General features: G+C 35.6%; 4 protein-coding genes across 5 annotated transcripts; all 4 read left to right on the forward strand.

Moving 5' to 3' along the window:
• The first annotated feature begins 600 nt into the window (after positions 1-600).
• LOC121529995 lies at positions 601-2084 on the forward strand. Of its 2 annotated transcripts, none has more exons than XM_041818277.1 (3): positions 601-1128; positions 1391-1944; positions 1996-2084. In XM_041818277.1, exons 1-3 carry the CDS (start codon positions 621-623, stop codon positions 2047-2049), a joined length of 1116 nt encoding a protein of 371 aa, XP_041674211.1. In that variant the 5' UTR covers positions 601-620; the 3' UTR covers positions 2050-2084. The 2 variants fall into 2 exon arrangements, with proteins under 2 accessions (XP_041674211.1, XP_041674212.1); XM_041818278.1 differs by having other exon boundaries at positions 1391-1515; positions 1572-2010.
• A 468-nt stretch (positions 2085-2552) lies between these two features.
• Positions 2553-3977, forward strand: LOC108108414. Its single transcript, XM_017216467.2, has 2 exons — positions 2553-3048; positions 3238-3977. Exons 1-2 carry the CDS (start codon positions 2553-2555, stop codon positions 3774-3776), a joined length of 1035 nt encoding a protein of 344 aa, XP_017071956.1. The 3' UTR covers positions 3777-3977.
• A 1232-nt stretch (positions 3978-5209) lies between these two features.
• On the forward strand, positions 5210-6385 carry LOC108108474. The gene is made up of 3 exons (XM_017216533.1): positions 5210-5232; positions 5454-6010; positions 6068-6385. The coding sequence occupies exons 2-3, from the start codon at positions 5624-5626 to the stop codon at positions 6113-6115; spliced, it is 435 nt and encodes a 144-aa protein (XP_017072022.1). The 5' UTR covers positions 5210-5232; positions 5454-5623; the 3' UTR covers positions 6116-6385.
• A 2144-nt stretch (positions 6386-8529) lies between these two features.
• Positions 8530-9990, forward strand: LOC121529997. Its single transcript, XM_041818282.1, has 3 exons — positions 8530-9060; positions 9256-9812; positions 9864-9990. The coding sequence occupies exons 1-3, from the start codon at positions 8550-8552 to the stop codon at positions 9933-9935; spliced, it is 1140 nt and encodes a 379-aa protein (XP_041674216.1). The 5' UTR covers positions 8530-8549; the 3' UTR covers positions 9936-9990.
• Positions 9991-12824: the final 2834 nt, after the last annotated feature.

The following is a 12824-nucleotide window of genomic DNA, read 5'->3' on the forward strand; positions in this document are numbered from 1 at the left end:
GACTATTTTCTGAAGTTCATTAGAAAATATGAAAACGGCTATCCGACCAGAGATTATGGGAACAAATTCAATCAATAGGAAGTTTACAATATTATTTAATATTTTACTTTTATTTTTGTTCGTAAACGGCTTGAAACCTTGAATATCAAAGCCATAAGCGAATTACTAATTTTCCCACTTTCCTCACTTTCAATTTTCCGTATCTGGTTGGCATTGCCGTTCCATTGGTATACATACAAAAAACTCATTACCATATAGGCCTTGCAGCTGAAGAGAATAACATTTTGCAGTCCACTAAATCTTGTATATATGGTCAATTTTTGTCTAGTTTGTAGTACAACAATTGTAAAGTTTTGTATATCAGTATTACTGTTAGGAATATTAAAAAAAAATACCATATTTGTAAAATTGCATTTTTGAAACTAGAAATATATATTTTAAGTAAAATTTAAAGGAAAACGAATCTTTCCTATCATCGCTGGTGTGGTCAGTGAACTCTAAACGAAAAGACAAAAAGCTCTTTCAAAATTCCTCTCTCAGTGTTTGGTGAGGCATATTTCTCTTAGCGCCACACGAAACAGTTCTCAGTTCGCATTTCGCTCTCGACGGTGAAGCTTGTAATGGAAAATCCACGGACCATAATTGATTTGCCGTTCGAAGTCCTCGATCTGATATTCAAAGAACTGCAGTGCTTGAAAGATAAAGTGAACCTGGCACAGACTCATGACAGGCTGGGAAAAGCTTTTGCCTTTCACAGTCGCAATGAGTACAGGACTCTTAAGCTCAGTACCGCGATAACTGACGAATCATGGGCCTTTCTTGTGCAAGAATGTGGCACATCAATTGAGGAATTAGATTGCGAAAGAGCGAGCTCGCACTGGCATGAGCTTATACCCGATTCGATTGTGAAGCACTGCCCGAATCTGAAATCGGTATCAACTGATTTTTCCGCGGATGATAGTGCCAGCATTATGTCTTTTTTAGGGAAGATGAAAAATTCTCTACTATCTCTTAAATTAATACAAAGGTATTTTAGAAATGCATTTCCATTAGAAATGTTGAAAGTATTGGGTGAAAGTACCCAATTAAAACAGCTATGGTTGCGTAATGTATATCCTGACGAAAATAGTAAGTTTTAGAAAAAGTTATTTCCTTATTAAAAATATTAAAAATCTCTGAAACTTTAAGTACTCTTTCCATTTGATTTGCGAAACTTGATATAAATTTTATAAAAATAGTTACCTCAGGAATATAATAACAACAAGTTTTTCCTGCATAGTCTTTATAAATCCAAAAATGTCAAAACAATAAAAATTTCACATTTTGTTTGAGTTTTTTATGTACTCATCACTGTTGCATGTAGTTTAGCTTGTACAAATATTTTTTGTAGTGCACTATATACAGACGTGTGTCGCTCTGGAAAAGCTGGAACTCGATAATTACACTACGGTAGAGACACATACTGTCAACCTACAACAGATTTGTGCTCCACTTAAGAATCTCCGTGAATTAAGTGTGAGTAATTTCGAAATTCTGCCGTTCGAGGACTCATATTCATCTATATGGCCCAGACTAGAAACACTGGATTTGATTCAATGCAAATACCTCGAAATACCTGATTGCCCAAAACTTAAGAGTCTGACCATTTGTTACACCATATGTTACTTCGAGGATTACGGGTTGAAATTAATCCTAAAAAACGGAAGAAATCTTAAAACATTGTACGAGGGCTGCTATCCACCACTCGAAGCCGAAGATTTCCTTCGAGTTCTTCGGGCCTGCCCAAAACTGCGTAGCCTTTATACTTCAATGGAAGATATAGAACTCTCTCCGGAATACGTGTCTACAATTTTGGGAATTCTTAAGGAAAATGGAGTGACGCGGGAGGATCGATTCGAATTGGTTATAACTAGCATTTATAACTGGGATTGCATCCAAGAGCTAGTAAGTTCCGAAGATAAAGATGTTTCATATTTTAAAAATGATCACTTTTAGCTTCGTCTGGTCCCTGATGCTGAGTTGATTGATCTGTATGAAAGCATTCGATAGATTATTAGTTAATACATATATAAATGATGTAATATATAAAAACATGAGTATTTTTTAAATTAAAAATTAAATACCGTTCTCAAGTGTTTTCGTATTCCTTACAGTTCTTAGTTCGAAGATCGCTTCAAAGGGAACAGCTAGTAATAGAAAATCCACGATTAGATATTTATTTACATTTTATATCTACTAAACTAAGCTTACGATCTTAAAAAGCTAGAAATAGTTAGGTAAGGTTAATAGGTTAATAAGGGAATCGTAGCTGTTTCTTTTTAAGGAAAATTTATTTTTCGTTTTTTAACTGATCTGATTTTTCAATGATAGTTATATGATTTTTCATTAAATTTATTAAGACCAGATTTTAAGTGCGGAAGTACAATGAATTGCGGTGAGAAATCGAAAGCTTCTTTAGGATTCCCTCTCTTTATTCTCGGATGCATTTTTCTATTCGAACGATGGATTTCATGTCTCAGTTCGCATTTTGCTGTCAAAGGAAAAGCTTTGCTATGGAGAACCCTCGGACAATAACCGATTTGCCGTTCGAAGTTCTCGATCTGATATACAACGATCTGGATTGTTTGAGAGATAAAGTGGACCTGGCCCAGAGCCATAACAATCTGGGAAAAGCTTTTGCTCTTCACAGTCGCAATAAGTTTAGGACTCTTAAGCCGAGTACAGAGTTAACTGACGAATCGTGGTACTTTCTTATAAAACAGTGCGGCACTTCAATTGAGGAAATATGCTTCGGAGGCAGGGGCATTTACTGGAATGATCGTATAACCCAGGCGATAGTGCCGAACTGTCCCAATCTGAAATCATTATCGACTGATTTTTACACGCATGATAGTAAGAGCATTCAGCATTTTTTAGAGGAGATGAAAAATTCCCTGACATCGCTTACTCTGAACCAAAGGGATGATTTCCCTTTTGAAATCTTAAAAGTGGTTAGTGAAATGAGTAAACTAAAGCAACTTTCGATAAGAGGGAATTTTGATGAAAGTGGTAAGTATTTTGAAAAATGTGTTTATCCCCTAATCAACTCGACTGCAAAAAGTATGCAAAATCAATTGGTATCAAATATAATTAATTAGCATTTTGAAATAAAATAGACTGGTATACTAGGGATCGAGATTGTAATAACAGTTTGTTTTTTATTGGTTGCTTAAATATAATTTTATTCTTCATTTTTAGTTTGCCATTTAGAGAATCTAATAGCCCTGGAAAAGCTGGGAATCGAATATCATAGTAATTCATCGAAACTTCGTGTCGACTTAATACGGATTTGTGCTTCCTTGACAAATCTTCAAAATTTATATGTGTCTGATGTAGAAATATTGCCGTATGAAAAGCCATTTTTAGCAACGTGGGCCAGACTAGAAACCCTAAATTTGAGTCGTTGCAAATTACCAGTTGAACTCCCAGATTGCCCTCAGCTCAAATTCCTAAATATATATCTTCCCATATGTCACAACGAAGGGTACGGCTTCAAATTCCTACTCGAGAACGGTAGAAATCTCGAAACATTGTATGAAGCATTCGAGCCACCAATCGATGCCGATAGCTACCTCGAACTTTTTCGGGCCTGCCCAAAATTGCGCAGATTTTATACTGCAATGAACCATAACAACCTCTCTCCGGGCCACAAGTCCACTATTTCGGAGATTCTTAAGGCTAATGGAGTGACCCAAGAGGATCCATTCGAGATGATTATAAGCAGACTTTACTTTTGAAAACGGATCCGAAAATTAGTAAGTGCGAAGATGAAAAGGTTACTTTGCGCCCCTGGTGCTGAGTTGATCGATCTGTATAAAGGCAACAGAGTGTTAAAATAATTAAAGTAAAACAATTTTATTTTTTATATATTTATAATGTAACTTAAAATGTAATAAAGTTTTTGCTGAAATGCAACAACAGATTTCAGTCAACTTTAATGGATGGATTTCATCTCAGTGCTCAGTTCGCATTTCGCTCTCGGGGGAAAAGCTTGGAATGGTAAACAAACGGACAATAAGTGGATTTGCAGTTCGCAGTTCTCGATCTGATATTCAAAGAACTCGTGTGTTTGAGAAATAAAGTGCACCTGACCCATGACAAGTTGGTTAAAGCTTTTGCCTTCCACTCCTTGCCATGATATCAGGACACTCAAGCCTAATAGTGAGTTAACGGCCGAGTCATGGATCTTTCTTGAGTATGGTTTTAAGTAAATACACTCGTATATTTATCTTATGACAGTTTCAAGTGTTATGGTGAAATGTTCAGTATAATGAGAAGTCAATGAATTGCTAGCGAAGAGAAATCGTTAGTTCTTTACGGATTCCCTCTCTCCGTTCGCGAATGCACTTTTCTCTCTGCACGAAGTTTGAGTATTTCACAATTCGCTGGAAAGCTGGGAAATACTTCGGTCTATCAAAATTACAATGAGTTAAGAAGACTTAAGCTTAGTTCATGAATAAATGTTTAAAATGCCAATCTAAAATTTGTATCAATACCTTCAGACGACCACCCTAATTGTGAGAGCAATTATATATATGTGCCAATTATATATTAGACAATGTCAGTGAACGGTTAAAAGAGTAACCAAAAGCTTTCTCAATGTTTTCCCTCTCAGATGCAATGCAATGGCTCTCTTCTTATCTTTGCACAGTATGACACAGTTCTCAGTTCGCATTTCGCTCTCGACGGAAAAGCTTGCAATGGAAAATCCACGGACCATAGTCGATCTGCCTTTCGAAGTCCTCGATGTGATATTCAAAAAGATCGGTTATTTGCCTTATAAAGTGAACCTTGCCCAAGCACATGAAAAGCTGGGAAAAGCTTTTGCTTTTCACAGTCGCAATAACTTCAGGATACTCAATCTGAATGAGAGCTTATCTAAAGAAACATGGGTCTTCCTTATAGGAGAATGCGGCACTTTAATTGAAGAGTTAGTGTTTGATAGAAAGTGGTTGCAATGGGGAGATGAGATATCTCAGGCGGTGGTGACGCACTGCCCCAATCTGAAATCGCTAACAACAACATTACCTAAGGATAATGACAACATCCAGTTTTTATTGGAAAATATGAAAAATTCTCTGAATTCGGTTTCATTTTTACAATTTGATATATTTCCTTTAAAAATCTTGAAAGTAGTCGGTGAAATGAGAAAATTAAAAGAACTAAAAATAAGAATATATTTTGACGAAAACGGTGAGTCATTCTTAAGCAACCTTATATTCATAAATAATAGTCCTGTAAGAAAAAAAATATTATATAATAAACTCTAATTGCTTCTTGATGTTGGGGCATTCGTGTCCCGAGACCTCAGCGTTCATACGGGCAAATGAACGGACGGACATACCAATCAACAATACCCTTAGCACCGCTGTTGTCGGGTGTGTGTTCAATGTCTTGAAAGTCTTTGTTTTTAGTTTACGAAATACAGAAACTGGTCAGCCTGGAGAAGTTGGAAATCGATCACATTTATTCTGGAGAGAAGCCATCTGTTAACTTGCAACGAATATGTGCTCCACTAGAGAACCTTAGAGCTCTTAGGGTGCGCAGCATAAATATAGTGCCTTTTGAAGAGCCTTATCCTGCGATGTGGATGGGATTGGAATCCTTAGAGTTGATGAGCTGCACATTATCTAATGAATTGCCAGATTGCCCTAATCTTACATTTTTGCATATTCATAGTGAAACATTACACGACAAGAATTATTTCTTGAAGTATATTCTCAAAAATGGAAAAACTCTTAAAATGTTATGTGAAAGCTGCGATCCACGAATTGATTCCGAGGGTTTTCTCCAAATACTTCGGGACTGCCCTAAATTGCGAAATTTTAGTACACCAATGCCACCTATGAAACTTCACCCGGAGTACGTGTCTTCTATTGTCCAAATTCTAAAAGATAATGGAGTAACGCGGGAGGATCCCTTAAAACTGGTATTATTCAAGCGTAAAACGTGGAAAAGGCTCCGAAGATTAGTGAGTGCAAAGACTTTTTAAAATGTACATGGATGTTATTATTAAGTTTCTTTCCAGCTACGTCGGAACACTGATAAGCTGATCGATTTGTCGTTAATTATTTAAGCATATATATAATTATTTTATTTGGAAAAAAAGAATTAATGATATATTTAAATAACGAACTACATAAGCAGCGAAGAATGTCGACTTGTAACGAAAGTGTACTCCTCTAGGGAATATCAAACTCGTCTAATGATGCCGTTTAGCACTTATTTAGCGGTGTGTTTGGACCTGGAATCCTTGGAATCATTGTATTGCGAATGCCTAAATGCAACCACATCAACAAAGATCAATATTTCTTGAGGTTTATTCTCGAAAATAAAAATAAGCTGAAAACAATCCCTTAGATGTGATTTGACTCTGGCGTCTAAGTGGAAATGGTTCCGAAGATAAGTTAGTGCAAAATATTTGTAATATGTAAAATTTATTATTTAGTTTCCTTCCCGCTTCTTCGGACCTTTATTGACCTGTTATATGGGAAGTGGGTGTTAAAATTTTAACCTAATAAAATCAGTTTTGGTGTGGATTCTCAAGATGTGCGGATAATTAACAGTATAATCATCATCACAAATATTCAGTATAAAGAGAAGTCAATGAATTGCAAGCAAAGAGAAATCGTAGCTCTACATGGATTCCCTCTCTCCTTTCGGGAATTCATTTTTCTCATTGCAAGATTCATTAGTGTTTTGCCACAGTTCTCCATTTGTAATTCGCTGTCGAGGAACAAGCTTGCAATCGACAGACATAAACTTATTTTCCGTTCAAAGTTGTTGACGTAATATTCAAATATTTGAGAAGTAAAATGATCCTGGCCAACACCATCAAAAGCTGGTTAATCTTGTCTATCACTTGTCTAATTACTGATTTGCCAGTCAAAGTCGTTGGATGAGCCATGTTCAACGAAATGGGTCAGGTTAGAAACCCTGGCATTGGTTCAATGCGAATTCTTCGAACTACCTGATGTGCTTGTGATGGAAAACGCACGGACAATAACAGATTTGCCGTTTGAGGCCCTCGATCTGATATTCACTTACCTTTTAAATCTACCGAATAAAGTAAGCTTGGCTGAGGCTCATGATAAGTTGGGAAATGCATTTGCCTTACACAGTCGCAATAAGTTCAGGAAACTCTGCTGTGACCATAGGCTAAGAACCGAATCTTGGTTGATTCTCATAAGAGAATGTGGGTCCTCTGTTAAAGAATTCGACTGCTGTAAGCTTGGTACCTATTGGAATGGACTCATAGGTCAGGCTGTGATAGAGCATTGCTGCAACCTGGAATCAGTGTCACTTAGAATAAATAGAAATAACCAAGAAAGCATCCGGTGTTTTCTTCTGCAACTGAAGAACTTGCTGATATCAGTCACCTTGGAACAAGAAAACGATTTCCAGCAATCTTATGCGCTGTTAAGGAATTGCCTAATCTAAAGAGATTTTCCTTTAAGGGAAATATTGACGGGAACGGTAAGTGAATAAACGTTATCTTTTGGTAAAACAGAAAAATAAAGTAAATATATTCATCTGTGTTTTTAATATTTTTAAATCCATTTCTTAAAAGTATTTTGCTTGGTATGTCATAAAGATTTATTTCTAGTTTATCAGATCGGTAAAATGGTTGCCCTGGAGAATCTGACAATCGAAAACATGTTTTACGGAGAACAACCTGCGGTTAACATCATCCTGCTTTGTGAGTCTACAAGGAATCTTCGACTCTTAAAATTAAAAAAGATCAAAACGTGGCTACCAGAACATTTCAATTCGAAAGTATGGTACGATTTGGAATTCCTTTCACTGCATCAGTGTGACTTCTCCGCTGGACTGCAAGAAAGCCCTAATCTCAAGCACTTAAACTTTTATTATTGCAAAGGCCCTGTCAAAGACTATTTTCTGAAGTTCATTAGAAAATATGAAAACGGCTATCCGACCAGAGATTATGGGAACAAATTCAATCAATAGGAAGTTTACAATATTATTTAATATTTTACTTTTATTTTTGTTCGTAAACGGCTTGAAACCTTGAATATCAAAGCCATAAGCGAATTACTAATTTTCCCACTTTCCTCACTTTCAATTTTCCGTATCTGGTTGGCATTGCCGTTCCATTGGTATACATACAAAAAACTCATTACCATATAGGCCTTGCAGCTGAAGAGAATAACATTTTGCAGTCCACTAAATCTTGTATATATGGTCAATTTTTGTCTAGTTTGTAGTACAACAATTGTAAAGTTTTGTATATCAGTATTACTGTTAGGAATATTAAAAAAAAATACCATATTTGTAAAATTGCATTTTTGAAACTAGAAATATATATTTTAAGTAAAATTTAAAGGAAAACGAATCTTTCCTATCATCGCTGGTGTGGTCAGTGAACTCTAAACGAAAAGACAAAAAGCTCTTTCAAAATTCCTCTCTCAGTGTTTGGTGAGGCATATTTCTCTTAGCGCCACACGAAACAGTTCTCAGTTCGCATTTCGCTCTCGACGGTGAAGCTTGTAATGGAAAATCCACGGACCATAATTGATTTGCCGTTCGAAGTCCTCGATCTGATATTCAAAGAACTGCAGTGCTTGAAAGATAAAGTGAACCTGGCACAGACTCATGACAGGCTGGGAAAAGCTTTTGCCTTTCACAGTCGCAATGAGTTCAGGACTCTTACGCTCAGTACCGCGTTAACTAACGAATCGTGGGCCTTTCTTGTGCAAGAATGTGGCACATCAATTGAGGAATTAGATTGCGAAAGAGCGAGCTCGCACTGGCATGAGCTTATAGCCGATTCGATTGTGAAGCACTGCCCCAATCTGAAATCGGTATCAACTGAATTTTCCGAGGATAATAGTGTCAGCATTATGTCTTTTTTAGGAAAGATTAAAAATTCTCTACTAGCGCTTAAATTAATGCAACGTTATTCACGTGAAAATGAATTTTCTTCAGAAATCTTGAAAGTATTGTGTGAAATTTCCCAATTAAAACGGTTAAGCTTGTGTTATCTATATCCTGACGAAAATGGTAAGTTATTTCCTAATTAAAAATATTGAAAATCTCATAAACTTTAAGTACTCTTTTCATTTAATTTGCAAAACTCGATACAAATTTTATTAAAATAGTTACAACAGGAATATAATATTAACAAGAAACGTCAATAAATTCAAAAATAGCAAATGCATGTAGTTTAGCTTGTAGAAATAATTTTTTTTTGTTTAGTGCAATATATACAGACGTGTGTCGCTCTGGAAAAGCTGAAACTCGATAATTACGGTATGTTAGAGAGACATACTGTCAACCTACAACAGATTTGTGCTCCACTTAAGAATCTCCGTGAATTAAGTTTGAGTAATTTCGAAATTCTGCCGTTTGAGGATTCAAATTCATCTATATGGGCCAGGTTGGAAACCCTGGAATTGATTCAATGCGACTACCCCGAAATACCTTATTGCCCACAACTTAAAAGCCTGAATATTTATTACACCTTCCATTGTTTCATCGACGATTACGGGTTGGAATTAATCCTAAAAAATGGAAGAAATCTCGAAACATTGTACGAGGAATGCGATCCAACACTCGAAGCCGATGATTTCCTTCGAGTACTTCGGGCCTGCCCAAAATTGCGACATTTTCATGCTACAATGGATGATATAGAACTCTCTCCGGAATACGTGTCTACAATTTTGGAAATTCTTAAGGATAATGGAGTGACGCGGGAGGATCGATTCGAATTGGTTATAACTAGTAGATATAACTGGGATTGCATCCGAGAGCTAGTAAGTGCCAAAGATGAAGATGTTTCATATTTTAAAAATGATCACTTTTAGCTTCGCCTGGACCCTGATGCTGAGTTGATTGATCTGTATAAAGAATTCGATAAATTATTAGTTCTTACATAAAAGATGTATTATATAAAAACATGAGTTTTTTTATTTTAATTGGAAATAAAAACGTCGTGGGAACTCTAAATAAAGAAACCTTTATTTGTATGCTTTCTGAAATACCCTTGTAGAGGGTTTTTGTATGCTTTCCTTCATTTCTTAGTTCGAAGATCTTTTTAAAGAAAGAAAAAAGATCTTTTAAAATCCACGATCAGATATTCATTTACCTTTTATATCTATTAAACTAAGCTTACGATCTGGAAAAGCTAGAAATAGTTAGGTGAGGTTAATAGGTTGATAAGGGAATCGTAGCTGAGTCCTGTTTTGTAACATTTATTTTTGTTTTTTAACTGATCTGATATTCTTATGATAGTTCTTTGATTTTCATTAAATTTCTTATGACCAGATTAAGTGCGGAAGTTCAATGAATTGTCAGCGGTGAGAAATCGAAACATTTTTTAGGATTCCCTCTTAAGAATACTTTTTTTGGTTGGTTTTTATATATTGATAGACAAAAAACGTATCTTTCGAGATGTATACCCATTAAAATTGAAAACCATTTAAAAACAGCAGGCAACCTCGTAACGAGTACTTTTTGACTAACTGTATAGTTGCAGAGATTCACATATTCAGCTTTGCTTCTAAGAAAAAAGAAAATGCAATGTGGGCGATTCCACTCTCAAATTAATGTAAGCAATCGAAATCCGGAGCGGGCAATCTTGCTCTTAAATAACAAACAATTCTTAAAATCAATAGGTAAGTAAATAATATAAACACCAATATCCCAGGCGATCTCGCTTCCAAGTTTCTGCAAGCAATGGGCAAGAGAATGAGGATTTGCAACTCATGAATTCATTTCTCGTTTTCTTATTCTCGGTTAGTCTCCAGTCTCCCGTCTCCCGTCTTTTGACGGGACATTTGTTCAACTCGGTATAATAAAGTATTTCACTATATATATATATATATTTATAAAGTAATTTAAAAAATATTACATAATATGCTAACTGCAACAAGTTTTCGGCAGAAATGATAACGTCATTGAATATAAAACAAAAAGCTTTCTTATATTCTCGCATTCTCTTCATAGAATGAAACTCATCGCTGCCCTCAGTTAGTATTTCGCACTCGAGGGAAAAGCTTGGTATGGATAACTCTCGGACAATCACCGATTTGCCATTGGAAGTCCTTGATCTCATATTCCAAGAACTTTATTATACGAGGTTTAAAGTGGACCTTGGCCGGACTCATGAAAAGCTGGGAAAAGCTTTTGCCTTTCACAGTCGCAATGAGTTCAGGATAATCAGGCCAGACTATTCGTTAACAAAGGAATCATATTTGTTTATTATGCAAGAGTGTGGTACTTCGATTGAAGAAATACTTTTCCATGACGGGAACTTTTTCAGCGGCGACGACATGGCCGAGTCGTTAGTCAAGCACTGTCCCAATCTAAAATCAATAGCAACTTATTTGTATGAGAGCAAATGTAACATCTTCCAGTCCTTTTTAATAAAAAAGAAAAACTCTCTCTCGGTTAAATTTGTTCAAATAAATCGATTCCCTTTAAAATCTTGAAAGTGTTGGGTGAAATTTCCCAATTGAAACAGCTTTCATTAGAAGTCTATGCTGACGAAAATGGTAAGTATTCGAAAGCACCTTTACATGCTAATTAAATATCTTGTTGTTGCAAGAATTATCGCTTGTACAAAGTAATACGGTTTTTTCTTAGTGTACCACATTCAGAAGTGTGTCTCCCTGGAAAAGCTAGAACTCAGAAGTCGTTTAAACAGAACAAGATATACTGTCAACCTACAAAAGATTTGTGCTCCCCTTACGAATCTCCGGGACCTCAGTTTGACTAGTTTCGAAATTTCGCCCTTTGAAGACTTACATTCAAATATATGGGTCATGCTGGAAAGACTGACATTGCTTAATTGCGAATACCCTGAATTACCTGATTGTCCAGAACTCAAATTTTTGAGAATCCATTACCCCTTATGTATCATCGAAAATTATGGGTTGAAATTCATTCTAAAAAACGGAGGAAATCTCAAAACATTGTACGAGGACTGCGAACCACCAATCAGTCCCGATGGTTTCCTTGAAGTACTTAGGGCCTGCCCTAACCTGCGATTCTTCCATACTCGAATGGAATATATAAAACTCTATGCAGGCTATGTGTCTGCTATTTTGGAGATTCTTAAGGTGAATGGAGTGACGCGGGAGGATCCATTAGAACTGATTATATGTAGGCGTATTAAGTGGAAATGGTTCCGAAGACTAGTAAGTGCTGAAATAGAAATCGGAATATTTAAAAAATCATTACTTTCAGCTTCTTCGGGCGCCTAATGCTGAGCTGATCAATCTGCTCGATGGTACTGGATAGAATCTTAAAATTAATGAACAAAATACAGTATTATAATTCGTAACTTGGCTAATAAAAGAATAAAATAATTTATAAAAACATCCGAATTATTTTAATTGGGTAATAAGCAATAACTTTCCTTATATTGTATGTAATACATACAGTATGTCAAGAAACTCTTTACACACTGACAAAAAAACATATTTTTTGACTTTGCATGCAAAAATAACGCCTTTAGCTATTCTTTTTCAATATCTGTTTAATGAATCAATATTAAATATCTTTTTAAAGTAAGTATGTGAAAAAATAAAAACAACACAACGAAAGGGAACATTTTAAAGCCACAAAATATAAGTTTACACACTTTTTTGACTCTGTCAAGAAAGTGTTTACACAAAGTACTTAAACTACAGTTTAATGAATATATTTATCAACTTATACTATCTTAAACTAATTTTAATATTTAGTATGACACCCCTTAGCTTCAACTACGAGCTTAATGCGATTTTTCATAGAACTGACCAGTTTTTGTAGGTCATATTCCA

The sequence above is a fragment of the Drosophila eugracilis genome, unplaced genomic scaffold (genome assembly GCF_018153835.1).
Source record: "Drosophila eugracilis isolate 14026-0451.02 unplaced genomic scaffold, ASM1815383v1 contig_2154, whole genome shotgun sequence".
Classification (NCBI taxonomy): domain Eukaryota; kingdom Metazoa; phylum Arthropoda; class Insecta; order Diptera; family Drosophilidae; genus Drosophila; species Drosophila eugracilis.

Coding starts and splice junctions, on each gene's coding strand:
- LOC121529995 (XM_041818277.1), top strand. CDS start 621: ATGGAAAATCCACGGACCATAATTGATTTGCCGTTCGAAGTCCTCGAT. Junction 1,129..1,390: donor TGTATATCCTGACGAAAATA/GTAAGTTTTAGA, acceptor TATTTTTTGTAG/TGCACTATATACAGACGTGT. Junction 1,945..1,995: donor GGGATTGCATCCAAGAGCTA/GTAAGTTCCGAA, acceptor GATCACTTTTAG/CTTCGTCTGGTCCCTGATGC.
- LOC108108414 (XM_017216467.2), top strand. CDS start 2,553: ATGGAGAACCCTCGGACAATAACCGATTTGCCGTTCGAAGTTCTCGAT. Junction 3,049..3,237: donor AGGGAATTTTGATGAAAGTG/GTAAGTATTTTG, acceptor CTTCATTTTTAG/TTTGCCATTTAGAGAATCTA.
- LOC108108474 (XM_017216533.1), top strand. CDS start 5,624: ATGTGGATGGGATTGGAATCCTTAGAGTTGATGAGCTGCACATTATCT. Junction 6,011..6,067: donor GGAAAAGGCTCCGAAGATTA/GTGAGTGCAAAG, acceptor GTTTCTTTCCAG/CTACGTCGGAACACTGATAA.
- LOC121529997 (XM_041818282.1), top strand. CDS start 8,550: ATGGAAAATCCACGGACCATAATTGATTTGCCGTTCGAAGTCCTCGAT. Junction 9,061..9,255: donor TCTATATCCTGACGAAAATG/GTAAGTTATTTC, acceptor TTTTTTGTTTAG/TGCAATATATACAGACGTGT. Junction 9,813..9,863: donor GGGATTGCATCCGAGAGCTA/GTAAGTGCCAAA, acceptor GATCACTTTTAG/CTTCGCCTGGACCCTGATGC.